Consider the following 23,997-nt stretch of genomic DNA (forward strand, 5'->3'; position numbering starts at 1 on the left):
TGAGGGGGGATAATCAGTTTTTTGTCAAATTATTTCAAGAAATTTTATTCAGTTCTCCTATTCTGCTCTGTTCTGTGTGTTAAAACGATTGTGTGCAACATGCAGGAGGATGACGAAAGATGACTGCTGTTACCTGCTCTGTTGGGCGTGTTAAACTCTATAAATCTGACCAGTTATCAGTAATGATTAAGAATGCGCTGAAATTTTGTCTACTAAAAAAACGAAAGTGGCACTTTCAGCTTTTGAAAGACGGGGAAAAAGCAGAAAATTTTGCCTGGAAAAAGCAAAACTTTAAAGAGATCTATGATGAAGTGTTGTTAAAGACTAGTTTTTCACACTTCTGCACTGATCAGCTGTGTTCTGTATGGTCTGCAGCCTACATGCTTTTCACCATTAACTGATTTAATGCAAATCTTTAATACAGATCACATAAATAAATAGAAATAGAAAGTGGATTTGGTGTGTGTTCGTGGCCGTTTCTTCTCTAACTCACCAATTCTTTAAGTGACTTGTGTCCCAGGTTGCCCCCTGCTGGAGACTACTGGAGTAAAGTTTTATTTAGGAATTTTCATTTTGATGCATCCCTAATGATGAGGCATTGGCACTTGATGCAGCAATATGTATAAATACAGTAGTCTCACAATCAAGACTCTGCAGTCCTTGTTGGATCCAATGCACTTACATAAAAACACCTATTCAGCCTTCAGCAGTTTAGCCAGGCCCACTCACAATGAAGCTAGAAGAAGCATTTAAGCCTGAACAGCATCCAGTCAGAACAGAGGTTAATTACATATCAGTCTTAAAGCGACTGTAGCAAGAGCCTGTTTAATTTTAAGGCACAAAGAGGTTGAAAATGGTCATGGAAAAATTAATCATGACTTTTTCTGTACACAAAACACCACCAATGCCATAAACTAAAAATAAAATAGACACATATGTGGGATATGGGCCCTTAAGTGATGTGCTTCATTTTAAAAATAGGTCATTTTAAAACAAAGAAGAAATATCTTTATCAGCCCTGAAGGCCACTGCTAGCCTGCGTTTAGCTTGATGAACGGCTGACGAGTCGGCTGATGCTGACATCCAATCAGAGTGCATCTGATAAAATCCCTATAGTTGTGGCAGGCTTAGAATCAGACAGCCTATGTATGTGTGGGCAGAGCATCTGGGAATACAAAAACTTACGCCAGTGTCCTCAGCACCCTCCCCACAATGCCTTTCTGCGTTCCCCTGCGAAGTGAAGAACGTGTGGAGATGTAAGTTGAAACAACTCTAGAATCAGGTCACTTTAAAAAAGCCTAGTCCTTGTTCATGTGCAAAAATAGTCCCTCTTCTTCCTTTTTTTAAGCGTCACCCTGGATCCCATATGAAACATGCCATAGTAAATGGTTGACCTACTTTGGCAGGTGGGGTGCTGTGGCTGCGGGCCTTCAGCAGGGGGCACTGTTAGCTCACCGTCAGCTCAGCAGTGACGGCGTCAGGTCGTGCTGCATGGGAGAGATGTGTGGAATACTAATGGAGAGAGAGGAAGCTGTTCTGATGCTATCAGCCATCCAGCCTTGCCTTTTCTCTCTGCCTCTCTCTCCCTCTCTCTCTCCATCCTTCTCCTCCTCCTCCTCCTCCTCCTCCTCTCCGCAATCATTCCTCACCCTGCCGCGGGGAAGTGCCATCTTTTATTGATGTGTGCGCTTTCTCTCTCTCTCTCTCTCTCTCTCTCTCTCTCTCTCTCTCTCTCTCTCTCTCTCTCTCTCTCTCTCTCTCTCTCTCTTTCTCTTTCTCTCTTTCTCTCTTTCTCTCTCCCTCTCTCCTTCTGTCTTGCTCTTTTACATGCTCTCTCTTCGTCTCTTTTACCTTCTTCTTTCTCTCTCTCTCTCTCTCTCTCTCTCTCTCTCTCTCTCTCTCTCTCTCTCTCCTTTCATTCCACCCATCTCTCACTCTTTTTCTCCTTGTTTCTCTCTCTCATTCTTTATCTTTGTCTTCTTTCTCTGTTTCACTCTCCTCTTTTCTCTCTCTCCCCTCTTCTCTCTTGCATTCTGTCTGTCTTCTTCCATCTCTCCTTCTTTCTCTCTCACTTGCGCACTCTCTCTCTCTCTCTCTCTCTCTCTCTCTCTCTCCTTCCTTTTGTCTCTTTTTCATTTCCTCTCACATTCTTTCTCTATCTCTCCTTATATCTTGTTGTCTTGCTCTCTCTCATGGTCTTTCTTTTCTTCTTTCACTTTAAGTCTCTCTCCCATCCTCTGTCTGTTTGTCTATCTATCCATCTGTCCATCTCTCCGTCTGTCTGTCAGTCTGTGTATCTATGTGTCTGTCTATGTATCTATTTGCCTGTCTGTCCGTCTGTTTGTGTATCTCTTTTTCTCTCTTTCTGCTCTGGACTCTGTTGTTTAGAGCTTGTCGTGTTCTGCTGTATTACAGATTCATTATATAGGCAATAACCAAACACAACGTTTTCAGCAGCTGTTGGAATGAAATTCGTGCTGTAATGCGTAGATTAAGCTCTGCTCTTGTCGGTTGAATTGTGTATTCAAGTATTGATTTTTTTAGAATCAAATCGATACTTTACTTTGACAAAAGACAATCTAATTTACAGTTTCCCCTTATCCCAAATGTTTGATGTCTGAAGTTCTTCTTTAGTTTTACACTGGAGCTCCGAGGCTAATGTAGCTAACAAGTAATGGGAGGTTATACCCTACCAGTTGGCACAACACTTACTTTAAGCCTGAGTCATCAGCCTTCCTTTAAACTGTGTGGTTCCGTATCTCTTTTAGACTTGATTATGTGATGTTTGACACTGTATGACGTACTGCTGTCTATAAACATGGACAAAAGTACAGACAGAAATCAGGTACCGATACAGCACCTAACACGTTATTTGTGCTCTGTTACAGTGTATTAAAATTTGAATTAATTTAAGCCAGTTCCATGTTGATCCATGTTTCATTTTCATTAGATGTTGTATATTGTTGTATTGCTGGAGTTTTGAGCCTTATTTCAGTTGCTACTCTGCAAATGCAATCTATAAGCCATGTGTCAAACACAAGGCCCATGGGCCAGGTCAGGCTTGTAGCATGCAAAATTTTCTTTTAACATTAGCCCATTTCACAGTGTGCTGCACTACAATCCCCACCATGCACTGCAATGTAAAGTGCACTCTAACTGCCCCGGAGCGATCGATGGGACAACGGTTACACCTCAGTCCTGCCACACCAGTCATGTCACCAGACACATTAGCTGTGTTTCAGCAGCATTCCAATCACTTATATATACTGCTCAAAAAATTAAAGGGAACACTCAAATAACACATCCTAGATCTGAATGAATGAAATATTCTCATTGAATACTTTGTTCTGTACAAAGTTGAATGTGCTGACAACAAAATCACACAAATATCATCAATGGAAATCAAATGTATTAACCAATGGAGGCCTGGATTTGCAATCACACACAAAATTAAAGTGGAAAAACACTACAGGCTGATCCAACTTTGATGTGATGTCCTTAAAACAAGTCAAAATGAGGCTCAGTATTGTGTGTGGCCTCCATGTGCCTGTACCTCCCTACAACGCCTGGGCATGCTCCTGATGAGGTGGCGGATGGTCTCCTGAGGGACCTCCTCCCAGACCTAGACTAAGCATCGGCCAACTCCTGGACAGTCAGTGGTGCAACGTGGCGTTGGTGAATGGAGCGAGACATGATGACCCAGATGTGCTCAATCGGATTCAGGTCTGGGGAACAGGCGGGCCAGTCCATAGCTTCAATGCCTTCATCTTGCAGGAACTGCTGACACACTCCAGCCACATGAGGTCTAGCATTGTCCTGCATTAGGAGGAACCCAGGGCCAACCGCACCAGCATATGGTCTCACAAGGGGTCTGGGGATTTCATCTCGGTACCTAATGGCAGTCAGGCTACCTCTGGCGAGCACATGGATGGCTGTGCGGCCCTCCAAAGAAATGCCACCCCACACCATTACTGACCCACTGCCAAACCGGTCATGCTGGAGGATGTTGCAGGCAGCAGATCGCTCTCCATGGCGTCTCCAGACTCTGTCACGTCTGTCACATGTGCTCAGTGTGAACCTGCTTTCATCTGTGAAGAGCACAGGGCGCCAGTGGCGTATTTGCCAATCCTGGTGTTCTCTGGCAAATGCCAAGCATCCTGCACGGTGTTTGGCTGTGAGCACAACCCCCATCTGTGGACGTCGGGCCCTCATACCATCCTCATGGAGTCGGTTTCTAACCGTTTGTGCAGACACATGCACATTTGTGGCCTGATGGAGGTCATTTTGCAGGGCTCTGGCAGTGCTCCTCCTGTTCCTCCTTGCACAAAGGCGGAGGTAACGGTCCTGCTGCAGGGTTGTTGCCCTCCTACGGCCTCTTCCACATCTCCTGGTGTACTGGCCTGTCTCCTGGTAGAGCCTCCAGCCTCTGGACACTACGCTGACAGACACAGCAAACCTTCTTGCTGCAGCTCGCATTGATGTACCATCCTGGATGACCTGCACTACTTGAGCCACTTGTGTGGGTTGTAGAGTCCGTCTCATGCTATCACGAGTGTGAAAGCACCACCAACAGTCAAAAGTGACCAAAACATCAGCCAGAAAGCAGAAAGGTACTGAGAAGTGGTCTGTGGTCCCCACCTGCAGAACCACTCCTTTATTGAGTGTGTCTTGCTAATTGGCAATAAATACCACCTGTTATATAGATAAGTGTTATATAATAACTTATCTAGCTAAAAACCCCACATAATTCGCTGAAAGTGGGAAGTGGACAGTGAACGCTAGGGATTTCAAGATGGATGAGGGCTCAAATACCTTTTTACTTTAATGTCTGTCTCTCGTTTGCCATAATGAAAGAATACCACATTAAGTACTGTTATAAAACGAAACACTGGAGAGTTGGATGGGCAGCAGAGGCAACAGAAAAGTAGTGGAGATGAAGAAGGGTGTTTTCTGGCTCACAGATTTGTTTAGACTTTTTCATATGGCCCCTTTTAGAGGTTGAGTTTGACACCCTTGATTCAATTGTTTGTCAAGGATAGTTCAACTGATGAACTTTGGCTGCCTCTCTGAGAAAGCAAGCCCATTTTGAGATGTCTTCTTTATCTCTTTAGGGCATGTTCTAGATTGTCTTCCTGCACTGAATCATTTATTCCCTTTATTCAGTGCTCCTCCTTTGCTATTAGCTCTAGCTCTTTGCTTGGTTGCTGATCTCTGCTGCAATCCAGATCTAACGATTAGAGCTCGGTGATTGTATCACTCATTCCGAATTAGTTCTTTTTAAAGCAGTGTGGAAAATGTTGGGATTAAGGGTTTTGATGTAATTGATGATCATGATTTTTCGCAAGAAAATATTGTTCTGATTATATTTAGATGTTGGCCAGGCCTAGTGTTTGTAGAAAAGCCAACTGCTGCTAAAATTAGCTGCGTTACAAGTTTATTCCACTTGCAGCTATTTTGACAGCCTTGAAACTGTGGTTGTTTGTTATTCTTGCAGTATTTGCACACATTTTTAGTAGAGTTGAATAAATATTCAGATTTCCCCCATTCTACAAAAGAAAAATCTTTAAAAAATCATGCATAGGTTTTTTGTTTTTTTTTTTTTGTTTGTTTTTTTTAAATTTGTATTAAGTTCTATGTTTGTCTTATAGCATGTCACCCACACTGGCTTCTCATAATTTTTGTTTAGCTGATTTTTTTTTTTTTTTTTTTTTTTTTTTTTTAAATCTTCCTTCACTAACTTGTATGCAAATGTTCCTCTGTTCTTCTCTGTATAGATAACACTACTGAAAAAGTGTACATCATGATGGAGGCCAGGCTTGGAGCGCTGTTCAAATCTGAGAGTGAATATACCATCCTTGACAAGTGAGTGTTAAAGACCTGTGGGTGTTTTCAGAATCAAGTATTTATGTAATTCAACAAAGCTAAATATGGTGGTGAGAAGCTGCCACAAGGCTGCTATTTTCAGGTTGAGGGCCAGGTTCTTGTCAGAATCTTCCTCTTCAGGTTCAAGGCTGCGTTGATGTGATCCAGTTTTCAGCTCGCTTCATACTGAGGTGCCCACAGTTTAGATTTCCCTTTGTTAGCCAGCTAATCACAGGTTCTGCATTTCAACTGTATTGTTAACCTGAAGCTGAAGTCAGCTTCTAATCTGCCGTCTTTGTATTTTTGTTCCACCTTAAATGGTGCAGCAGGTTTTATAATACCGCTAAATTATTAAATATACTGTCAAATGAAAACAATGACTTATTAAAAAAAATAAAGATTTACAGTGCCATCCTTCGCATTGCCTCCTGTAAGTGTCAAGGAAACTGTTCCTTTCAGTTTGAGTCAGCCAGCAGATTCTGAGCTGTATTGAGCCCTATTTCACGAGTCAGCAGTCAATGTCACTTTAACCTATGAAAATGTATAGCATGTTTTCTGATGACATTACCTAATATAACATGCATAAAGAGAAAAGCAAGGGCCCTGCAATAGAACACTGTGGAACTCCACAAGAAATGTTACATTTTTTGAAAAAGGAAAATCAAAAATAGTTTTTTTGTCAAAAAAGAATTTGCCAAAATTTGCATCCTTATTTCATTTATTGTAAGACATACTGCATTCAAAATATGCAAAAAAAAAATTGGCCCTTGCTTTTCAAAGCTGTGTTTGTGCATGCACATTTCACTGGCATTTTTATCAATTTTATCTTCTGTGTATTTGTGCTGTCACGCTCATATCTGGTGTTAGTGTGAGTAAATTTAAATGTAAAAGTTTAACCAGACAAAAAGCTTGATTTGCAGTTGATTTAACGAAAACGATACTAAATAATACAAAACCATGGCTGTCATTTAGAGGCGAAGAAGGTGCAGGGCCCGTTAGAACTGCATTTGTTGTCATTGAAGTGTTTTAATCATTATTGGTTGTTTGAGACTAGTAATTGCTTGAGTAAATCCGTATGAAATTCAGTGATCAGTGGTAGTTTCCTATCAAAGAGCCTGCTCTACAGCTGTATAAACACATTGGTGGCTAATGTGAAAATATGCTTGATTTGCAGTTGATTAACTAAAACTAAATGTTATATATAATACGAGAAGAATGAAAAAAGAAAAATAATAATACTAATAATTTGGGCACATGGCAATGCTTTACAAAGGTTGATATACTTATTTTAACACATTGGTATAAACAAATGTTTGTCATTTTATCCATATAAAGTTTGGTCAGTAAAGGGAGTAGTGCACTCCCTACCCGACCTCAAATTCCACCTACAAGCACAACCACTGGCTCACAAGCCGCTGAATGTTGTCATTTTATTGGCTTTTAAAAAAAAAAACAAAAAAAAAAACATCTGCATGTATTAGAGTGTTCTTCATGTAAATAATTTGTAACGGAGGTGCTGGTGGGCTTGCGCTTGATTTCACGCACTGCAGTTGATTAATCACTTGTGCTGAACTCTCCACTTGACTTTCCACGTTGTATGAAAGTTTAATGAATTAGATGCAAAGCAGTTTACACGTCATTAAAGGAATCACATCTATCCTCATTTTTTTTTTTTGGGCATCTTTGATGAACAAGGACCACTATCAGTGTTTGGCCAATACAGTCCGAAGCAGAATCTCTGTGGGATCATATAACGTGAGTTTATGAACTCAGTGGTCAGGCCTACCGTTTTAACAGAATCACCACTACATGACTGTGACGTGTAACTTGAAAATTAGGTTTTAAGTTCCACCCACATCTTTTAAAACAGAATTAGCCTTTCATAGTCTCTATCCTGTATCGTTTTCAGTCTCAGAAGTTCTGGCTTTCTGACCAGCAGATATGAAGCGAGGAATTCAATTGAGTCTGGCAGCATTCCAGGAACCAGCAACAAATCAAAGTACTTTCTGATATGGCATTGATTCTCTTGAGAAACTTCTGATAAAACAACTTTGCTACCACACATACGTTGAGATCAGGTCTGCAGTCTTTTTACAGGCCAGATTGCTTCGCTTTAATGAAACCATGTCTGCAATTTAAAGGCGAAGAAGGTGCAGGACTCGTTTGAACTCGTTTTAATCATTATTGGTTGTTTGAGACCAGTAATTGCTTGAGCGATTCCGTATGAAAATCAGCGATCAGTGGTAGTTTCCTAGCAGGGAGCCTGCTCTACAGCTGTATAAACACATTGGTGGCTAATGTGAAAATGTAGTCAGTCAGTGTACTTTGGCGAAAGAGGAAATGGAGTGGGCAGTAGAAGGTCACAGACTCCGGGGTTTGAATGTTCAAGTGAACTTTATCTAAGTGCCATTGTGATAGGGCTTCGTTATAGGGCTTCATCATCAACAAAGGTCATTAGTCTGTTCATTCTGAAAAATTGTTGGCATGATTTATTGTTGAGGCATTGTTTACATCAAAATAATGGTCAAAGTATGTGGTTGGTGTTGTTAGTAAAATAAGAACATGAAGTTTGGTGTCCAGTTTCTGTTTATTTGCTACATTTAATGAATTTGTGTGTGGGGGTTACATAAATTGTAACTTTTGCACAGGCCGCATCCCATCAGATGGAGTTTGCGAGCCCCCCCCACCCCCCACCTTCATGGCTACAGGAGCCTCCACTCTTCTAGGATCTCTTTCCACAAGAATTTGGAGTGTGTCAGGGAATTTGTGCCCATTCAGTCAAAGGAACATCTGTGAGGTCATTCAATGATGTTGGACAAAGGTCTAGCTCACAGATGACATTCCAGTTCATCCCAAAGGTGTTCAGTGGGGTTGAGGTCAAGATTCTGTGCAGGCCACTGGAGTTTCTCCATATCAGACCATGTCTTTATGGAGTTCTCTTTGTGCACAGAGGCTCAGTCATGCTGGAACAAAAAAGGCTCTTCCTCAAACTGCTGACACAAAGTTGGAAGCATATAATTGTGTAAATGTCTTTGTATGCTGTAGAATTAACATCACCCATCACTGGAACTAAGGGGCACAAACCCTGAAAAAACAGCCCCAGCCCATTATCCCTCCTCCACCAAACTTTACTCTTAGCATTGTGCATTCTGGTAGGTAGCATTTTCCTGGCATCCAACAAACCCAGCTTTGTCTATTCGACTTCCAGATGGTAAAGCTTGTTTTATCGCTTCAGAGCTGCTCTGAGTTTGCGTGGTTTGTCGCCGTTGTTGCTCCTAGACACTTCCTAGACCGGGACAGATCTAGGGCAGAAATTTCATGAACTGACTTCAGAGGTGGCATCCTATGACAGTGCCACATCACTGACCTCTTCAGTATGACCTGTTCTACTGGCAGTATGTCTAAGGAGATTGCATGGCTATGTCCTTGATTTTGTGTACCTGTTAGCAAAGGGTATGGCTGCAACACCTGAATTCAGTCATTAGGAGGTGTGTCCACACACTTTTGGTAATGTATATTGTAAGGTTTAATGTATATTAACAGTACTGTGATAGGTTAATCAATCATAGATATGATCATTACTTGCAGCTTTGTAAGGGATGGCCACACCTTTTTTTTGTGGGGAACAAGTGAGGTACAGGCAGTCACGATGAGTTTGGCTTACTGGTTTCCTTGCTGTATGCGTGAACAGCGAGAAAAGCATGTGCGCAGCTTGCGTAATGAGTCTCCTCTCACTTCTTCCCCACGTGAGCTGCCTTTCGAGGCCACGCTGATGACTCTGGTGAGGCTGCAGGTGTTGGAGTTGATTAATCTGCGACTGCTTCCCTTCCTCCGCACCTTTGGCACCAGCTTCGCTGTCCACAGTAGGTGTGCTGAAACGCGAATCCACAGTACTGAGGCATCATCCCAGCTGTCATGCTTGTAGAAGGACACTACGTTAAAGATAAGAGCATTTTTGTGACGGTTTCAGTTTTTTTCCCCCAAATTCCGTTTCAGAAGTTTGCGTTTTGCCGGGCACAGAGTAGCCTAGTCTGTTTTGACACCCATGATAAGGCAAGGGCAGATTAATTTTACGCTGCTGTTGCATCCCTTAAGCTGATTTGAATTCCCCGGTTGAGTTTCAGCCAGTGGTTCTGCTACGTGTGACAGGACAAATAGCCGTCAGCAATGGAAGAGCTAAGTTGGGCAGATGGGCAGAGAGGACAGTGAGAGTGACAGAAGTCATTACATAGATCAGTGGCTCGCTTGAGCAAGTGGAGGAACTGAGGAATGAAAGGTAGACCACAGCTCTTTACACGAAAGGCCAAGCTGCTGGTAAACCTGAGGGGGCAGTAGAAGTTAACAGTAAATGGACTGTTGGACTGGGCTGGACGATACATAAAGATTGCGATACTTGACGATATTTTCACGATACAAATAACTTTCTTTAAATATCAGTAAATAAATAAATAAATAAATAAATAAATAAAGTTAGAAATTTAAATACAATTTTAATTCAGTGTGACACAGACTGCAATTCATTGTGGAATTATTTCACATATAGAGCTGTCTTTGTAATGAAACATGCAGTTGGTCACACATCTTTATGTACAGATGATATTCAAAATATGTTGATACTGATAAATACCTTGACGTTTCCCGCCTCTGTATTCCTTTGTAAACTATATTCTGTTCATTTATTAATTTCCCTCATTTCCCTTAATTGTTATTTGCTCTCACTACAGCCATGTGTTAAGTAAATTATATCTCTTATGATGGGCTGGTTTTGTTTGAGTGCTATGAGGTATATCTCACTCAGAAAGCAGTCAAATCTGAAATGCTAAACATATACTGGCAAAGTAAAGGGCAGTCTCTTTTTTTAGGATGGTGTGGATCCTTTGGAAGGTTGCAAGATCCATTTGCTTCCCGACAGCCAAGAACAGCACAACACTTAACCATTCCACAATTCCACTCTAATAACTCTGCTATAGACAATCTTCAGAAACAGAACTTCACAAGTGTCACCTTGCCCCTCGGAACTGAGTTACATCCCCTACGAAATGGGACAACCCTCAAAGTAGAAAGAACATTCTTCAATAACAGACGGAGGTGGATGCGACAGTTATTTATTATTGCCCACTCCTAATTCTTCAGTGATAAGTCAGCTATTCGCCTGCTTCTTGTTAGAATTGTCCCTTTCCACCTTAAATGGTCCAGCAGTTGTGACTGGGAAAATTAGCTGGCTACCGAGACATCAGCATACTAGCGATTTTTGTGCTTGTTATAAATAAAAGAACCATAATACATTAAAACAACTTTAAACTAAGGTTATACAATAGTTGTTGCAATTTTTTAACTTTAACAAAATATTCACATTTGTCTGTTTCTTTGGTCACTTCTGCACCAAAGAAACCCACTTGCCGTTTTTCTTTTTTTCTCATAACACTCAAAACCACTGTTTGGAGGCCTATGTAGCCTGTACTCTTCACCCTACCTCTCTTTCTCAAAAAATGGGACACCCTACCCTTAGACGTGAACATACAAAACAGAGGGGTAAGGGCTAAGTGGTAGGGGCAAGGAGTGAAATAGGATTGGGCTGTCATATCACTTCAGTGTGAATGGACAAGGTTCACCTACTGTAGGCTGAATGACTGGGGCTAAATGGATGTAGGCTAAATAGATGGGGCTAAATTGATTTAGGCTGTATGCACAGGTTAAACTGCTGTAGGGTGAATGGGCAGGGCTAAAGTGCTGTAGGCTTAAGGGGTAAAATGTGTTCAAGGGCTGTTTTTGGTACTTATTGTCCATTAATAGCTTGTAGAGTGAGCTAAAAGCAATGTAGTTTGTTAACAGTATACTACAGTGGCTAAAGACTGTTGAATGATCCAATGCTATTTAGTAATTTGGCACATTAATACAGAATGCAGGTGATGTATGTGGTCATATGCATGTTTTTGAACTTACCGATTAAGATTTTCTTAATGAAACTATTGGGTATTGCATATTTTCAAACGCTGCTGTTCTGATTACTTGTGTTTTGGTGCACGGCCTTCATCAGAGTTTAAATCTAGTTGTTGCGTTACATCATATGTACATATGAAGCTGTAAAATAACTAGTGGTTTTAAAGCTTGCTTCATGTAACTGCAGAAGTTATAGTTTAAAGATACAAGTGTTCGTTTGTATTTTGCACACATGCTATAAATGTTTGTTTTAGTAGTTTTAAAGCCAGTGATGAACAAGACTGTTTGGAATATTTAGATTAATGCTTGGTGTCAGCCACATGTAAGGATTCTCATTTGTCTTTTAGGTTCCCTGGCAAGACTCTGAAAGGGAAGCGTTACAAACCTCTTTTTGAGTACTTCATCAAGGTGAGTGTTGATTATACTGTCACAACTGCTCTGATGGTTAAGACCTGCTGTCTGCTTCACCACCACCATGTTAACAGTGCTAGCCTAATCAAACAGGATAGCCTGATCAAACAGAATAGAGTTTAGTGGGGCTGCAAATGACAGGATATATTACAGGCAGGCAGCTCATTGTCATGCCGCTGTAGCTTTCATTTCAGTTGTCATGCATACTGTGTGTGTGTGTGTGTGTGTGTGTCTATATATATATATATATATATATATATATATATATATATATATATATATATATACATACACACACACACACATATATACATACACACACACATATATTAATGTAATGTTATGTGAGTGTGTGTGTGTTTAATATTTTTTGACACAAAGAAAATAAATATGTTTAAAATAAACTTTTGGGGGAAAACATTGCTATTGAACTGATTAATGTATTAATATAATTGTTATTAAATGAGATATATTTGTAATCATGGAACCAATTCTGGTATTAATATTTGTAATGACGTAACAAACGGTATAGTTTTAATTAAACAACTTTTTTTTTTTTAAATAGATTTTTAATAAACTCTCAACAGTTAAGAGCCACCCAAATAGCTGCAAGAAATTTGTTTGTAATTATAATAATAATAAACTTTATTTCTATACTGCTTTTCATGCTGGTGGTAGCTCAGAGTGCTTTACATACAGTTGATACACTTTAACAGTAAAACAGTCATTTAAAACCATGTGAAGAAGACATGTTAGATGGCAGCTTTTCAGAGCTATTGTAGCTCATAGGTACACTCGTATCTAATATGTAATAGTAAAGATGAAATCAACCCAACAATAAGCGTTTAACAGCTGCTTCATGACTACTGCCCTATAAATATACCGTCATTTTGTATAATTAAGCCTCAAGGTTTGATCACTGTTTTAGAAACATAAGAGATTCTGGACATTTTGTCAAACAGTACAACTAGCTTCCTGATAATAATTTAAAACTTTTTGATTTTGCATAGAAGAAGCATATTAGTTTCATTTTACACATTGATCTGCAGCTGAATTGGTTTTACATTATAAAACATTGATTCCAACCCTTTGAGCAGTAATATAAACCTTTTAAAGAAGAACAGTAAATGCATTGCAGCGTCTCTGCTGTCTTTTGTGCAGTGTAAAGAGAACGGAGCCTTCTCTGTCGTGCTCGACAACTACGTCCGTGAAGAGGAAGGTACAGGAGTGGTTCATCAGGCGCCGTACTTTGGAGCTGTAAGTCCGCACTGTAAAGGCATTTGCACTAATTCATGGGGAGTGTGGGTAAACTTCTCACGGTATGCTTGCCATTCCAGTACTGTGTTGCATCTATATCTTCATGTTGAGGGCTCAGCGGCAGCTGATGTCTGTGTGGAGGCTCTGCTGCCTAGTCATGGCTGGTTCTACATTTCCATTTCTGTTTTTAAAGTGAGGAAAGGAAGTGTGTGAGTTCTAATAATCTTGCTCCTTCACAGTGGAACTGGGCAGTATGGTCATCAGTCCCATCACAGGCTTTTTGAAAATTGTTCTATATATCACCAAAATGTATTCATCTATTGTTATAATATCAAGCAAAGCAGAATCCTTTTTGGTATAGAACCCTTTCAGAAAGGTGCTACATGTAGTGTACTCTTCAAAGTTCAAACCTTTGCTGCTAATAATGATATGGGAACAGAATGGCATAATAAAGTTATTGGCAGTGTGTCAAATGTGCATTTTATAAGATTTAACCGGTAACAGAAAGAGGCTACACAGTAGCAAAAGAGAATTAAAGACTGATTGCATTAGATACTGATTGCAGTGGGAAAAACTGAAAATAAAGATTCCTGATTGCAGTAAAAAAAAAAAAAAAAAAAAACTAATAAATTCACATGAAAGAAACGCATGACGCAGAATCAGAAATGTGAAGACCACAGAAAGAGCATGTGAATCTCAAAAATATAATTCATGTCTCTTCCAATATTCCTCAAACTGTTGACTAGGGACTAGTTGAATAATCTATCAATTATTGAAATAATCGATATTTGAATTGTCACTAAATTACCAAATAACTCTTTTCACTATCAGCTTTTAAATTTAGCTGGAGGTTGTTTTGTGGATTTGCTATCTAACGATAAAGACAATAAAAATGACTATTCAAAAATTCACTGATGTAATGAACTTTCCTGCTAATACAAAAGATAAATAAAACTCCTTCTATTCCTCTTAATTTCTGACCAAGGATGAGCAAAGAAGCAGCAATAAAATATTAAAAAAAAAATGTTTTTCCTATTAATTGAGTAAATTAAAAAAACAATGTACGTTAAACAGCGCTATCTTATCGAGATAAATTTTCATCCAGTGAGCGTGGTGATTCCTCTTTAGATGTTCCAACTTGCCACCGAAGTTCGGCTTTACAAATAGTGCAACTGACGACCTTTTTTCCAGAGTTAAACGTGAAATGCTTCCGCCCTTTTGAGGATTTTGTTCTTGTGGCTGCCATCGCGCTTTTGTTAACTCTACAGTAATCAGGAATGTCAAAGCATTCCTAGTTAGCGCGAGTAATGTGTGACGACCTCACCAACTAATCAACTGTTGAATAAGTTATATCGATTTTAGTCGGCTAAGTTGAAAGATCGTTGGACCCCTACTGATGACCAAATTTTGCAAAATCTTTGGATGAATTTGAATATGAAAAAATATTTTAACCATTTTTGTTAGTTTCATCATGAAAGGTTTTATTAGTGCTTGTTTGTGTTTATGGTTTGTGTGATCTTACACCTGGATTTGCGGTGCATTACTTGCTCAGCAGCTCAAAGTAAATTAGAAACAAGTCTTTAGAATAACGTGTATATAATCATATAAACCACCTCATATACAGTTTTAACATACATTAAACTGCGGTCAAGAGTCTCTGCATGAAGAATAAAATGTGTTTACATAATATTCTGTGCACATACAGATATTTTCCACTTCTTAAAAGGAAGAACCGCCAGTGGGGGGACACAGAGGAGAGGACTCAGATTGGTGTTTAGGATTAGAGCGTGAAACACAGCAACTCTTATCTGGAGGGAAGACGGTTGCCCACATAAACGGTCTAATCCCTCTAAGTGTGAGAGCTTTTGGATGCGCAGAGGGACAGGGCGGCCTCGCTTACTGTGCGAGGGGTCTTGGCCTGCATTTAGATTGAGGAGGAGGGTGGACTTTGATGGCAGCGGCACTAATGGCATATTACAGTGACTGTCTACTTTAGTGTAGAGCTTGATGCTCGTACCACTTTGGACATCCAAGGCCAGGGCTGTGCAAACTGAGAAGTTATGTCAAAGCCTGCTATGAGCAACAGATAGAGGTTTTATGTGTATGTGTTCTCAAGTTCACCACAAGGTCAGAAATCAGTTGGATATTTTTGTGGTAAAATGTCTTGATTCAACAGATATTTAACTGTGATGTTGTGCAGAAGTCAGAGACCATTTATTTAATTTCTAGTCCAGACAGCCGTGAAGTACAAGGTCTTCATTTCATTTCATCTTAGAGAGAGAGAGAGAGAGAGAGAGAGAGAGAGAGAGAGAGAGAGAATCAAGCTTCTTCAGGTCTGAAAACATCCACAGGTGATTCTGTCCATCCTTCCACTGTAAGAAGACAACTCAGCGCTATGGGTCTGAATGGATGTGTAGCTGTCAAGAAGCCTCACTGAGGAAAGGAGACAGACTCATCAAACAAATGAAGGGTGGTCTCTAAATTTTGCACCGCAGTACTGTAAAAACTGCACAGCTTGAAAGTCTTCCGGTTGAACTTTTTCAATGTCAGATATACTCCACAAATTGCAAGTGTCAAGTGTTCTTTCGAAAATTAAAGACCATTATAAATAACCTTAACATGAACAGCACATCAGTATAAGCTCTATAGTACTCTGTTTTTGCATCGGTTTATGGTAAACAAACATGATTTTCCGTTATGGTTCCATCATAACTCCCAGTACATGTATAAGTTAAGTATGAGTGTATATTCCTGCATGGAAAGCAGAAACCTGCCTCTATTGCTTTGGCTAACCTCCTCTGCCTATGAATGTTGGTTATGCAGTTGCATCACTGCAGTTCTGACCTCAAAAGGTTGTTGAAATGAAGAAGTGGAAGTGCAGAGTCAGGAACTTGGACAAACATGCATGCACACATACTTTCTCCCATGACGGCACTGTTCATGTTTGCCTGATGTACTGAGGCTGGAGAACATGGCCGTGTTTTTTAACATTTGCCAAATCCCTGTTGAAAATGTGTTGTCATTTTCTCGGCTAGAATCTGTGATGAATTGCTATTTTTGGTTGTTTTTTTCACCTTTCTGCTGAAAAAGTGCTGATCTAATGGCCATTGCCCTCCCTCTCTCTCTCTCTCTCTCTCTCTCTCTCTCTCTCTCTCTCTCTCTCTCTCTCTCTCTGTCTGTCTGTCTGTCTGTCTGTCTGTCTGTCTGTCTGTCTGTCTCTCTCTCTCGCCGTCTCTTGCTGTCTCTCTCTCCTTCGCTGTCTCGCGCTCTCTCTCACTGTGTCTCTCTTTCGCTCTCTCTCGCTCGCTCTTGCTCTCTCTCGCTCTCTCTCTCTCGCTCTGTCTGTCTGTGTGTCTGTCTGTCTCTCTCTCTCGCTGTCTCTTGCTGTCTCTCTCTCCTTCGCTGTCTCGCGCTCTCTCTCACTGTGTCTCTCTTTCGCTCTCTCTCGCTCGCTCTTGCTCTCTCTCGCTCTCTCTCTCTCGCTCTGTCTGTCTGTGTGTCTGTCTGTCGCTCTCTCTCGCTGTCTCTTGCTGTCTCTCTCTCCTTCGCTGTCTCGCGCTCTCTCTCACTGTGTCTCTCTTTCGCTCGCTCTCGCTCTGTCTGTCTGTCTCTCTCTCTCTCTCGCTGTCTCTTTCTGTCTCGGGCTCTCTCTAACTGTCTCTCTTTCGCTCTCTCTTGCTCTCTCTCGCTCTCTCTCTCTCTCGCTCTGTCTGTCTGTGTGTCTGTCTCTCTTTCGCTCTCTCTTGCTGTCTCTCTCTCCTTCGCTGTCTTGCGATATCTCTCTCTCTCTCGCCGTCTCTTGCTGTCTCTCTCTCCTTCGCTGTCTCGCGCTTTCTCTCACTGTGTCTCTCTTTCGCTCTCTCTCGCTCGCTCTTGCTCTCTCTCGCTCTGTCTGTCTGTGTGTCTGTCTGTCTCTCTCTCTCGCTGTCTCTTGCTGTCTCTCTCTCCTTCGCTGTCTCGCGCTCTCTCTCACTGTGTCTCTCTTTCGCTCGCTCTCGCTCTGTCTGTCTGTCTCTCTCTCTCTCTCGCTGTCTCTTTCTGTCTTGGGCTCTCTCTAACTGTCTCTCTTTCGCTCTCTCTTGCTCTCTCTCGCTCTCTCTCTCTCTCGCTCTGTCTGTCTGTGTGTCTGTCTCTCTTTCGCTCTCTCTTGCTGTCTCTCTCTCCTTCGCTGTCTTGCGATATCTCTCTCTCTCTTCGCTCTCTTTCGCTCTCTCTCGCTCTCTCTCGCTCTCTCTTGCTGTCTCGCTCTCTCTCTCTCTCTCTCGCTCTGTCTGTCTGTGTGTCTGTCTGTCTCTCTCTCGCTGTCTCTTGCTGTCTCTCTCTCCTTCGCTGTCTTGCGATCTCTCTCACTGTGTCTCTCTCTTTCGCGCTCTCTCGCTCTCTCTTGCTCTCTCGCTCTCTCTCTCTCCCTCTGTTTCGCACTGTCTCTCTCTCTGCAGGATGATTACCGTGTCTGTATGGACTACAACATCATCCAGAGAGACTCTGCACCCATCTGTCCAGTGGACTCGTCTGGCTGCTTCACCCCAGATGTCACTCACTTTGCTGGCCAGTATGTGAAGGTACAGGTTTTTCCATTTTCTTGCTTTTTAAAAGCCTTTGTACCAGACAAATAACTATGGTAACATCTCAGTCCTTATTGCATTTTGATCAGTAGGAAACAATACTGAGGTCCAGTTCTGCCTGAAAAGAGGTTTTACATAAAACCACCACTAAGTCAACCACCAGCTAAAACACTGTCCTCACTTCTGTTAATACTGATTACTCTACTTAATTGTAACATAGTCAGGAATCACCGGATCGCAATTATTGTTTACCACAGTTGTTACTTTTACATATGGATTATGTTGCAACAGACAGAATAGAAATTGGGTGTATTTCCGCTCTTTAAATTGAGAATAGAAATACGAATTTTGGCAAACACATTTGTCTGTTACTTGACTGTTATTAGCCAGTGATTATTTATTACCCTACAACCCAGCAGTCACTGTCCTGACAAAAAATGTAATTCTGTTTCAACATTTTGTATGTTGTCTTTGTATTATTTTCAATAAATATAGGGTTGAAATGGTTTGCACGTCATTGCATTCTGTTTTTATTTTGTGCAGCATCCCATCTTTTTTGAAAGCAGGGTTGTAGAAAATAAAAGCCCAATTCACCCCTTGCCTGTACCACATATCCCTTACTCCTCTCTTTTGCGCGTTCATGTCTAGGGGTAGGGTGTCCCAATTCTTGTTGAGATAGAGGGGTAGGGAAAGTGATAGAGCTACATCACCCTTCAAACTGAGGTTTTTCAGATGCTCATTCTAAACAGAGTGTCGTGAGAAAAAAAGATTGCAAGATGGCTGTGCAAGCGACCAAAGAAACCCACAAATGTAAAATTTTCCCCATAAAATATATACAGCATAACTGCTGCTCGGTTTAAGGTGGAATGAGAAAATTTGAATGAGAAGCTGGCAAAAAAAATGTCTTTAGCTTTATATCACTAAAGAATTAGGGGTGGACAATAAATAATAAGCATATCCTCCCTCTTTGAAGGCATATGATGTCCTAAATGTAACTAAAGCCCAGCAGTGAGGTTGCTGAATTTACCTCTGCTATCACTGCAGACTGGCTTACAGAGCACCACTAGTAGCCTGTTAATGAAGTAATGTTCTTTATTTGAGGGGCTCATTTCATAGGGAAGATATCAACCACTACCCATTCTGACTCAGTTCAGAGATACAAGGTGATACTCGAAAACAAGGGATAGGGTTAAAAAGAAGAAATGGGATTGAGCCAAAGACTGGTATGAGCTTTCATTTCTACATTTGCTGTATAGCACCAGTACAAAATGTCAGATGCTGTGTGTAAATCACAAAACTATAGCATTATGTTTCAGAAGGTCTGCTTAGAAAGTCTACTTCCGAACAGAAACACGTGTGCAGTGTAGTTTTGCCTGTGACTCAGCTAGCAGGGAATAACAGGGACGTTAGAGTTAGGAGAGCTGTGTAAGAGGGTGACAGAGCCTCAGAGAAGCAGTGTCAGCAGTTTTGCCTCAGCGGGGGAGGACCCTCGCCGGGACACAGAGTGGCTCCCTGATGAGAGTCTTCCAGGAACAACAAGTGAAGGAAGACAACTGCTCTCATCATCGTTCCATACCTTCAGCACAGATTTGCATCACTTCCTGTCACTTGGCCATGCATGTTAACCCACACACACCTCAGAAACCCACAGATGCCCTAATGGACTTCAGAACACTAACCAGTCCCACAAAACACTTACTGTAGCTGCCACCCACGACTCAAAAGTGGAACTGCTGATCTTCAGGATCAGAAATCCTGAAGAAATCTTAACTCTTTTGACTAGCAGAAAGTGGCTCGAGTTTCATAGCTAATAACCGAGCTGCATTATAAATCGCATTGTCTTGTTATTGCGATATGAGTTTCTACAGCAAACACATTGCGATGACAGAACGGATCATACTGCCTTATATTCGCAGTGCCAGAGTGAAACTTGGTGTCAGGAAAGTTGTGTTAGAAACCCAGCAAGTACTTCGCTGCACTGGGCTTGAACCCTGCTAAACAGTTAGATACAAGGCATGTAAAGATCTCAAAAACTTCCTCTCATGAACTACTAGACTGTATAAATACTTAAACTCTGATACCTGATCTCATTCTCAGCCAGTGTTGTGCATAATTAGGCTCTGTGGTAAACTGTAACATAATGACTTACTGTATGCCTAAACTGTAATGTAATGGCTATGGTCACAACAAACCTGCATCATCATAAGTAGCTTTTTTAAGGAATTAAAAATATCTTTGTTTTTGTAGGCTTATTCAAAATAATTATGTACATAAATCTGTGTTTGTGAAGTGTTGGTAGCATTTCCTCTTCAGGGAATCCTTGCTGTTTTGAACTGAAGCACACCTCTTTGAGCTCACTCACGTTTCGCAGGCTACAAAGTCCCCACAAAGGGGCAGCATTAGCAGTCAAATAGCATTTAACACTTCTTAAGAGTAGTGCTTTGTCATGCTGCTTTTGCTAAAAGTGAACATGGCTTATTAAGTAAAGCAGCAAATGTATTGCTTTGTTTTTTGCCCCTTATTTGTTTTTTGAATGTGCAGTGGCACATACCTAGTGGCACGGTTGGTAAAGATAAGGGGGGGAAAGGCTAACCTCAGTGTAGAGTTTAAAGAGAAAAAAAAAGCACTTTTTTTTTCAGACTGTAAGCTCATATGTAGTTTAAATAATTGCGCTTTGTTCTTTTCAGGATGCAGACAAACACATCATCAAGTTTTTGAAAGAGAATGGACGTCTGGTCAATGCTAGCACTTTCACGCATAGCTACCCTTTCTGCTGGAGGTGAGTACAGACAAAGTGGAGACACCCACTGTCGTCTATGAGAGCTGTTTGCTTCTAGTATCCTCTACATTGGTAATATGGATAAACTGAGAAAGGAACTCCCCAAATGTATTTGTTCACAACTAGTACCATCAAAGCTATATATATCTGTGTGTGTGTGTGTGTGTGTGTGTGTGTGTGTGTGTGTGTGTGTGTGTGTGTGTGGGATTTGCACTGACAGAATATATTACCCAGCTAAATGTCTGTGTGCACGTGTTTATCTTATAAGAGTGAAACAGGCCAGGATTTAGGCTGCGGTTTGGCTTAATAAGCCTGTACCATTATTACATTACCTGAAATAGTACAGAGCTCTGGGGAAATGCTCAATGGTATAGGTTTGGGAGCAAAGCACCGCTCATACCACTGCTCATGCCTTTATTGGGAGATTCAAGCAGGCGTCTGGTCACCAGTGCCATACACTGGACACCGGGTTTCACTGGGTTCTCTGATTCAAAACTGGACACCTGGCTTAACGTTGATTTGATTTTATATTCAAACCACGATTTATAGGAGTGTCCTTTTCAAATTGCAAGACCTATAATTATAATCGTTCCCTACATTATTTAATGTTTTCTTAAAGGGGAAATTTGTTCTAATAATGCACAGCTCATGAACTGTGTGCCTGACAGATAGTTGGATGGACTGTGTTCGCTATGCTTACTCATGAATCCCTTTGCTACATCTAAGTGCAGGTATTTTTTAAGTATAAATCAGACTTAAAAAAGAAAAATTACATAACACAAAAACAGGTTTGAGGCTTAAAATATAGAAAGTAATGACATTTTAAATACAGTTGCAATATTGGTCATAAAATTCAGTTAGATGTTTTCCTTACATCGTCCAGCCCTACGTATTAGTTAAGCATACACAGATGACACTGAGATAAAAGCACAACTTTAGATGTAGAAGCTTTTTTTCTAGGTTTAATGAAGTGAATAAATCTGATAGACCTACTAAACTAGCTGGCTAGCTGAAGCTGGTCTGTCTGCCACCGTGAAGGAAGATGCTGGCTGTATATGACTGCATGAGATGGCATGAGGGCATAAATATATGGATTTAAAGCCCAAATCCTCTCAGTTTAAGGCATTGTCTTAAAAAAAAAGTATATGAAAGCCTAGGGGTGGGCACTATTACAATATTTTATCATTATCAAGGCAGATGATTTTACAGTATGCTTTTCTGAACATGTGGATATCGTAAGTGCTTAAGGACTACGTTGCTTTATAAAGTGAGCATAATTAGGCCTGTTTTAATTTGATTAATTAGATAGATGTTATTATATCATTAATATTATAGATTTTTAATTATACATATTAATATTGCATTATTGTTTTGTCTCTTGCAACTTAAGTCTTAGAAAAACAAAATATTGTTATGCACATTGTACAGTGGAAAAAGTATTGTGAAATAATATTTTTACCACTATTATAAATTTCTGAATGGATATTTAGTGGATGGATTAGCCGCAATATGATATTAAACGTCACTTTATGAATATCAGAAAACCTTTGCACACAATCATATATTGGGAATTTTAATTTGATAGACTATGTAAACTGTATTACATTTTCACAGCATTATCATCTCCAAAGTTCATGCAGTCCATATGTAAATAGAAAGTAAGCTTCAGAAAGGGCTTGTTTTTTTTTTATTAATATGTGTTTGCAGCTGGGTAGAATAGAGCTCATTTACAAATGGCTCTAAAAGGCATGGGAACTGTTTTAATTCTTTTATTTTCTGTTGCTTTTTGTACATGAACCCACAGAAATGTTATAAGTAGGCTTCAGGGTGCAGAAGTAGAATACAAGCCCTCTGGTGTCATTTGCATGGGTCTTCTTCCCTACTCTCCTGATCACACCTTCGAATATCCTGGCAGAAGACTGTGTGCACTCTGCACTCCTCTGTGACCTCGGAGGCTTAAAAAGGCATTAAATCAGTGGCAAGTTGTATAACGAGAGGGTGGATGGAGGGCACTGAGGCTACAAACCTCTTTAACATTAGCATACGGCGCTCAATACCTCGTCGGCTGCCTCAGCACTCTTGGCGGCCCAGGAGTCTGCGAGGAAGAGGTCGGACTACTTGGGCTCAGCTTTGCCTGGCCAGGGTGTTTAGACTGTCGCTAACTTGTAGCTTGGGAGAAAACATAATGTTTATTGGAGGCGCTATCCTTTTTATAAGGGGCCAGAGTTTGTTGACTGTTTGTTTCTAATCCAATAGGGATACTGTGAAGCAGAATGACTCTTCTACAAAATACAATATAAAATGCTGTCTTGCTAGAACAGGGGTTGCCAGCATGCAGCTCTTTTAGTGCTCTGTTGCGGCTGCGGGGTAAAAAATAATCACCCTTTGCAGTAAAGTAAAGCTCTGCTGATCATTCTAACACTAACAATAAATGGTCTTAAACGCTGGAGTTAATGTAGACTGTAACCGCAGATTCACCAACCTGTAACCATGAAACACAAACAGTCTCACCTAGCTAGTAGCTAACAAAAAGAGGAAGATTTAAGGTGATTATCAATAATTTGGAGACGACTGGATTTTATTTGCATTTATAATCACTCCAGCTGGTTATCTAATAGTTTTAATCTGCAATGAGAAACCGTCAGACACTAAAGTCGCAAAGCTAAAGTCAGTTTCTTGTTAGAATTTCTGTTCTGCCTTAAATGGTGCAGCAGTTACATTCAGCCTGTTGTGCCATTTAAGATGGAATGAGAAATTCAAACAAGAAACTGGCAAATGAGAAGCTGACTTCAGCCTTAACTTTGAGAGATTTAACAAGAGATTATTCCACTTTTGAGGAAAAGTTTCCTGCCGGAGATGTGAGAAAGCGGCTATAGCTGAGCTAAAGCTTAAAGCGGAGCAAAGTAAGTCTGTGATGTTTGAAGCCTATACTACTACATTAGCACATACACACACACTTAGACCATTTTTTACAGGCAAGATGGTAAAATAGACTTAAAATATTGTGGCTCCCAAGTGGTTTGATTTTTGTTTAAAGAGCAAAATGGCACTTCTCAACTTTTGGGTTGCTGACCTCTGGCCTAGAGGAAGACATCAGATATGTAACCAGAGAAGGAAAGCTTTTAGCAGGAGTAGTCAAGTGTACTTTTCAGTCATGAAGCCTTTATATAATCTTAGAATAAT

At 40.6% G+C, this 23,997-nt stretch overlaps 1 protein-coding gene across 1 annotated transcript in view; it reads left to right on the forward strand.

The window, feature by feature from the left end:
* iars1 (isoleucyl-tRNA synthetase 1) overlaps positions 1–23,997 on the forward strand; it is a 110,455-nt gene that overhangs the window by 12,118 nt on the left and 74,340 nt on the right. The window contains exons 8-12 of the mRNA XM_037532373.1: positions 5,775–5,862; positions 12,150–12,210; positions 13,375–13,470; positions 17,910–18,032; positions 20,723–20,814. Of these exons, the coding sequence (XP_037388270.1) occupies positions 5,775–5,862; positions 12,150–12,210; positions 13,375–13,470; positions 17,910–18,032; positions 20,723–20,814 (460 nt within the window). The remainder of the gene's footprint in view (positions 1–5,774; positions 5,863–12,149; positions 12,211–13,374; positions 13,471–17,909; positions 18,033–20,722; positions 20,815–23,997) is intronic.

Source organism: Pygocentrus nattereri, chromosome 21 (assembly GCF_015220715.1).
Source record: "Pygocentrus nattereri isolate fPygNat1 chromosome 21, fPygNat1.pri, whole genome shotgun sequence".
In the NCBI taxonomy this organism is placed as follows: Eukaryota; Metazoa; Chordata; class Actinopteri; order Characiformes; family Serrasalmidae; genus Pygocentrus; species Pygocentrus nattereri.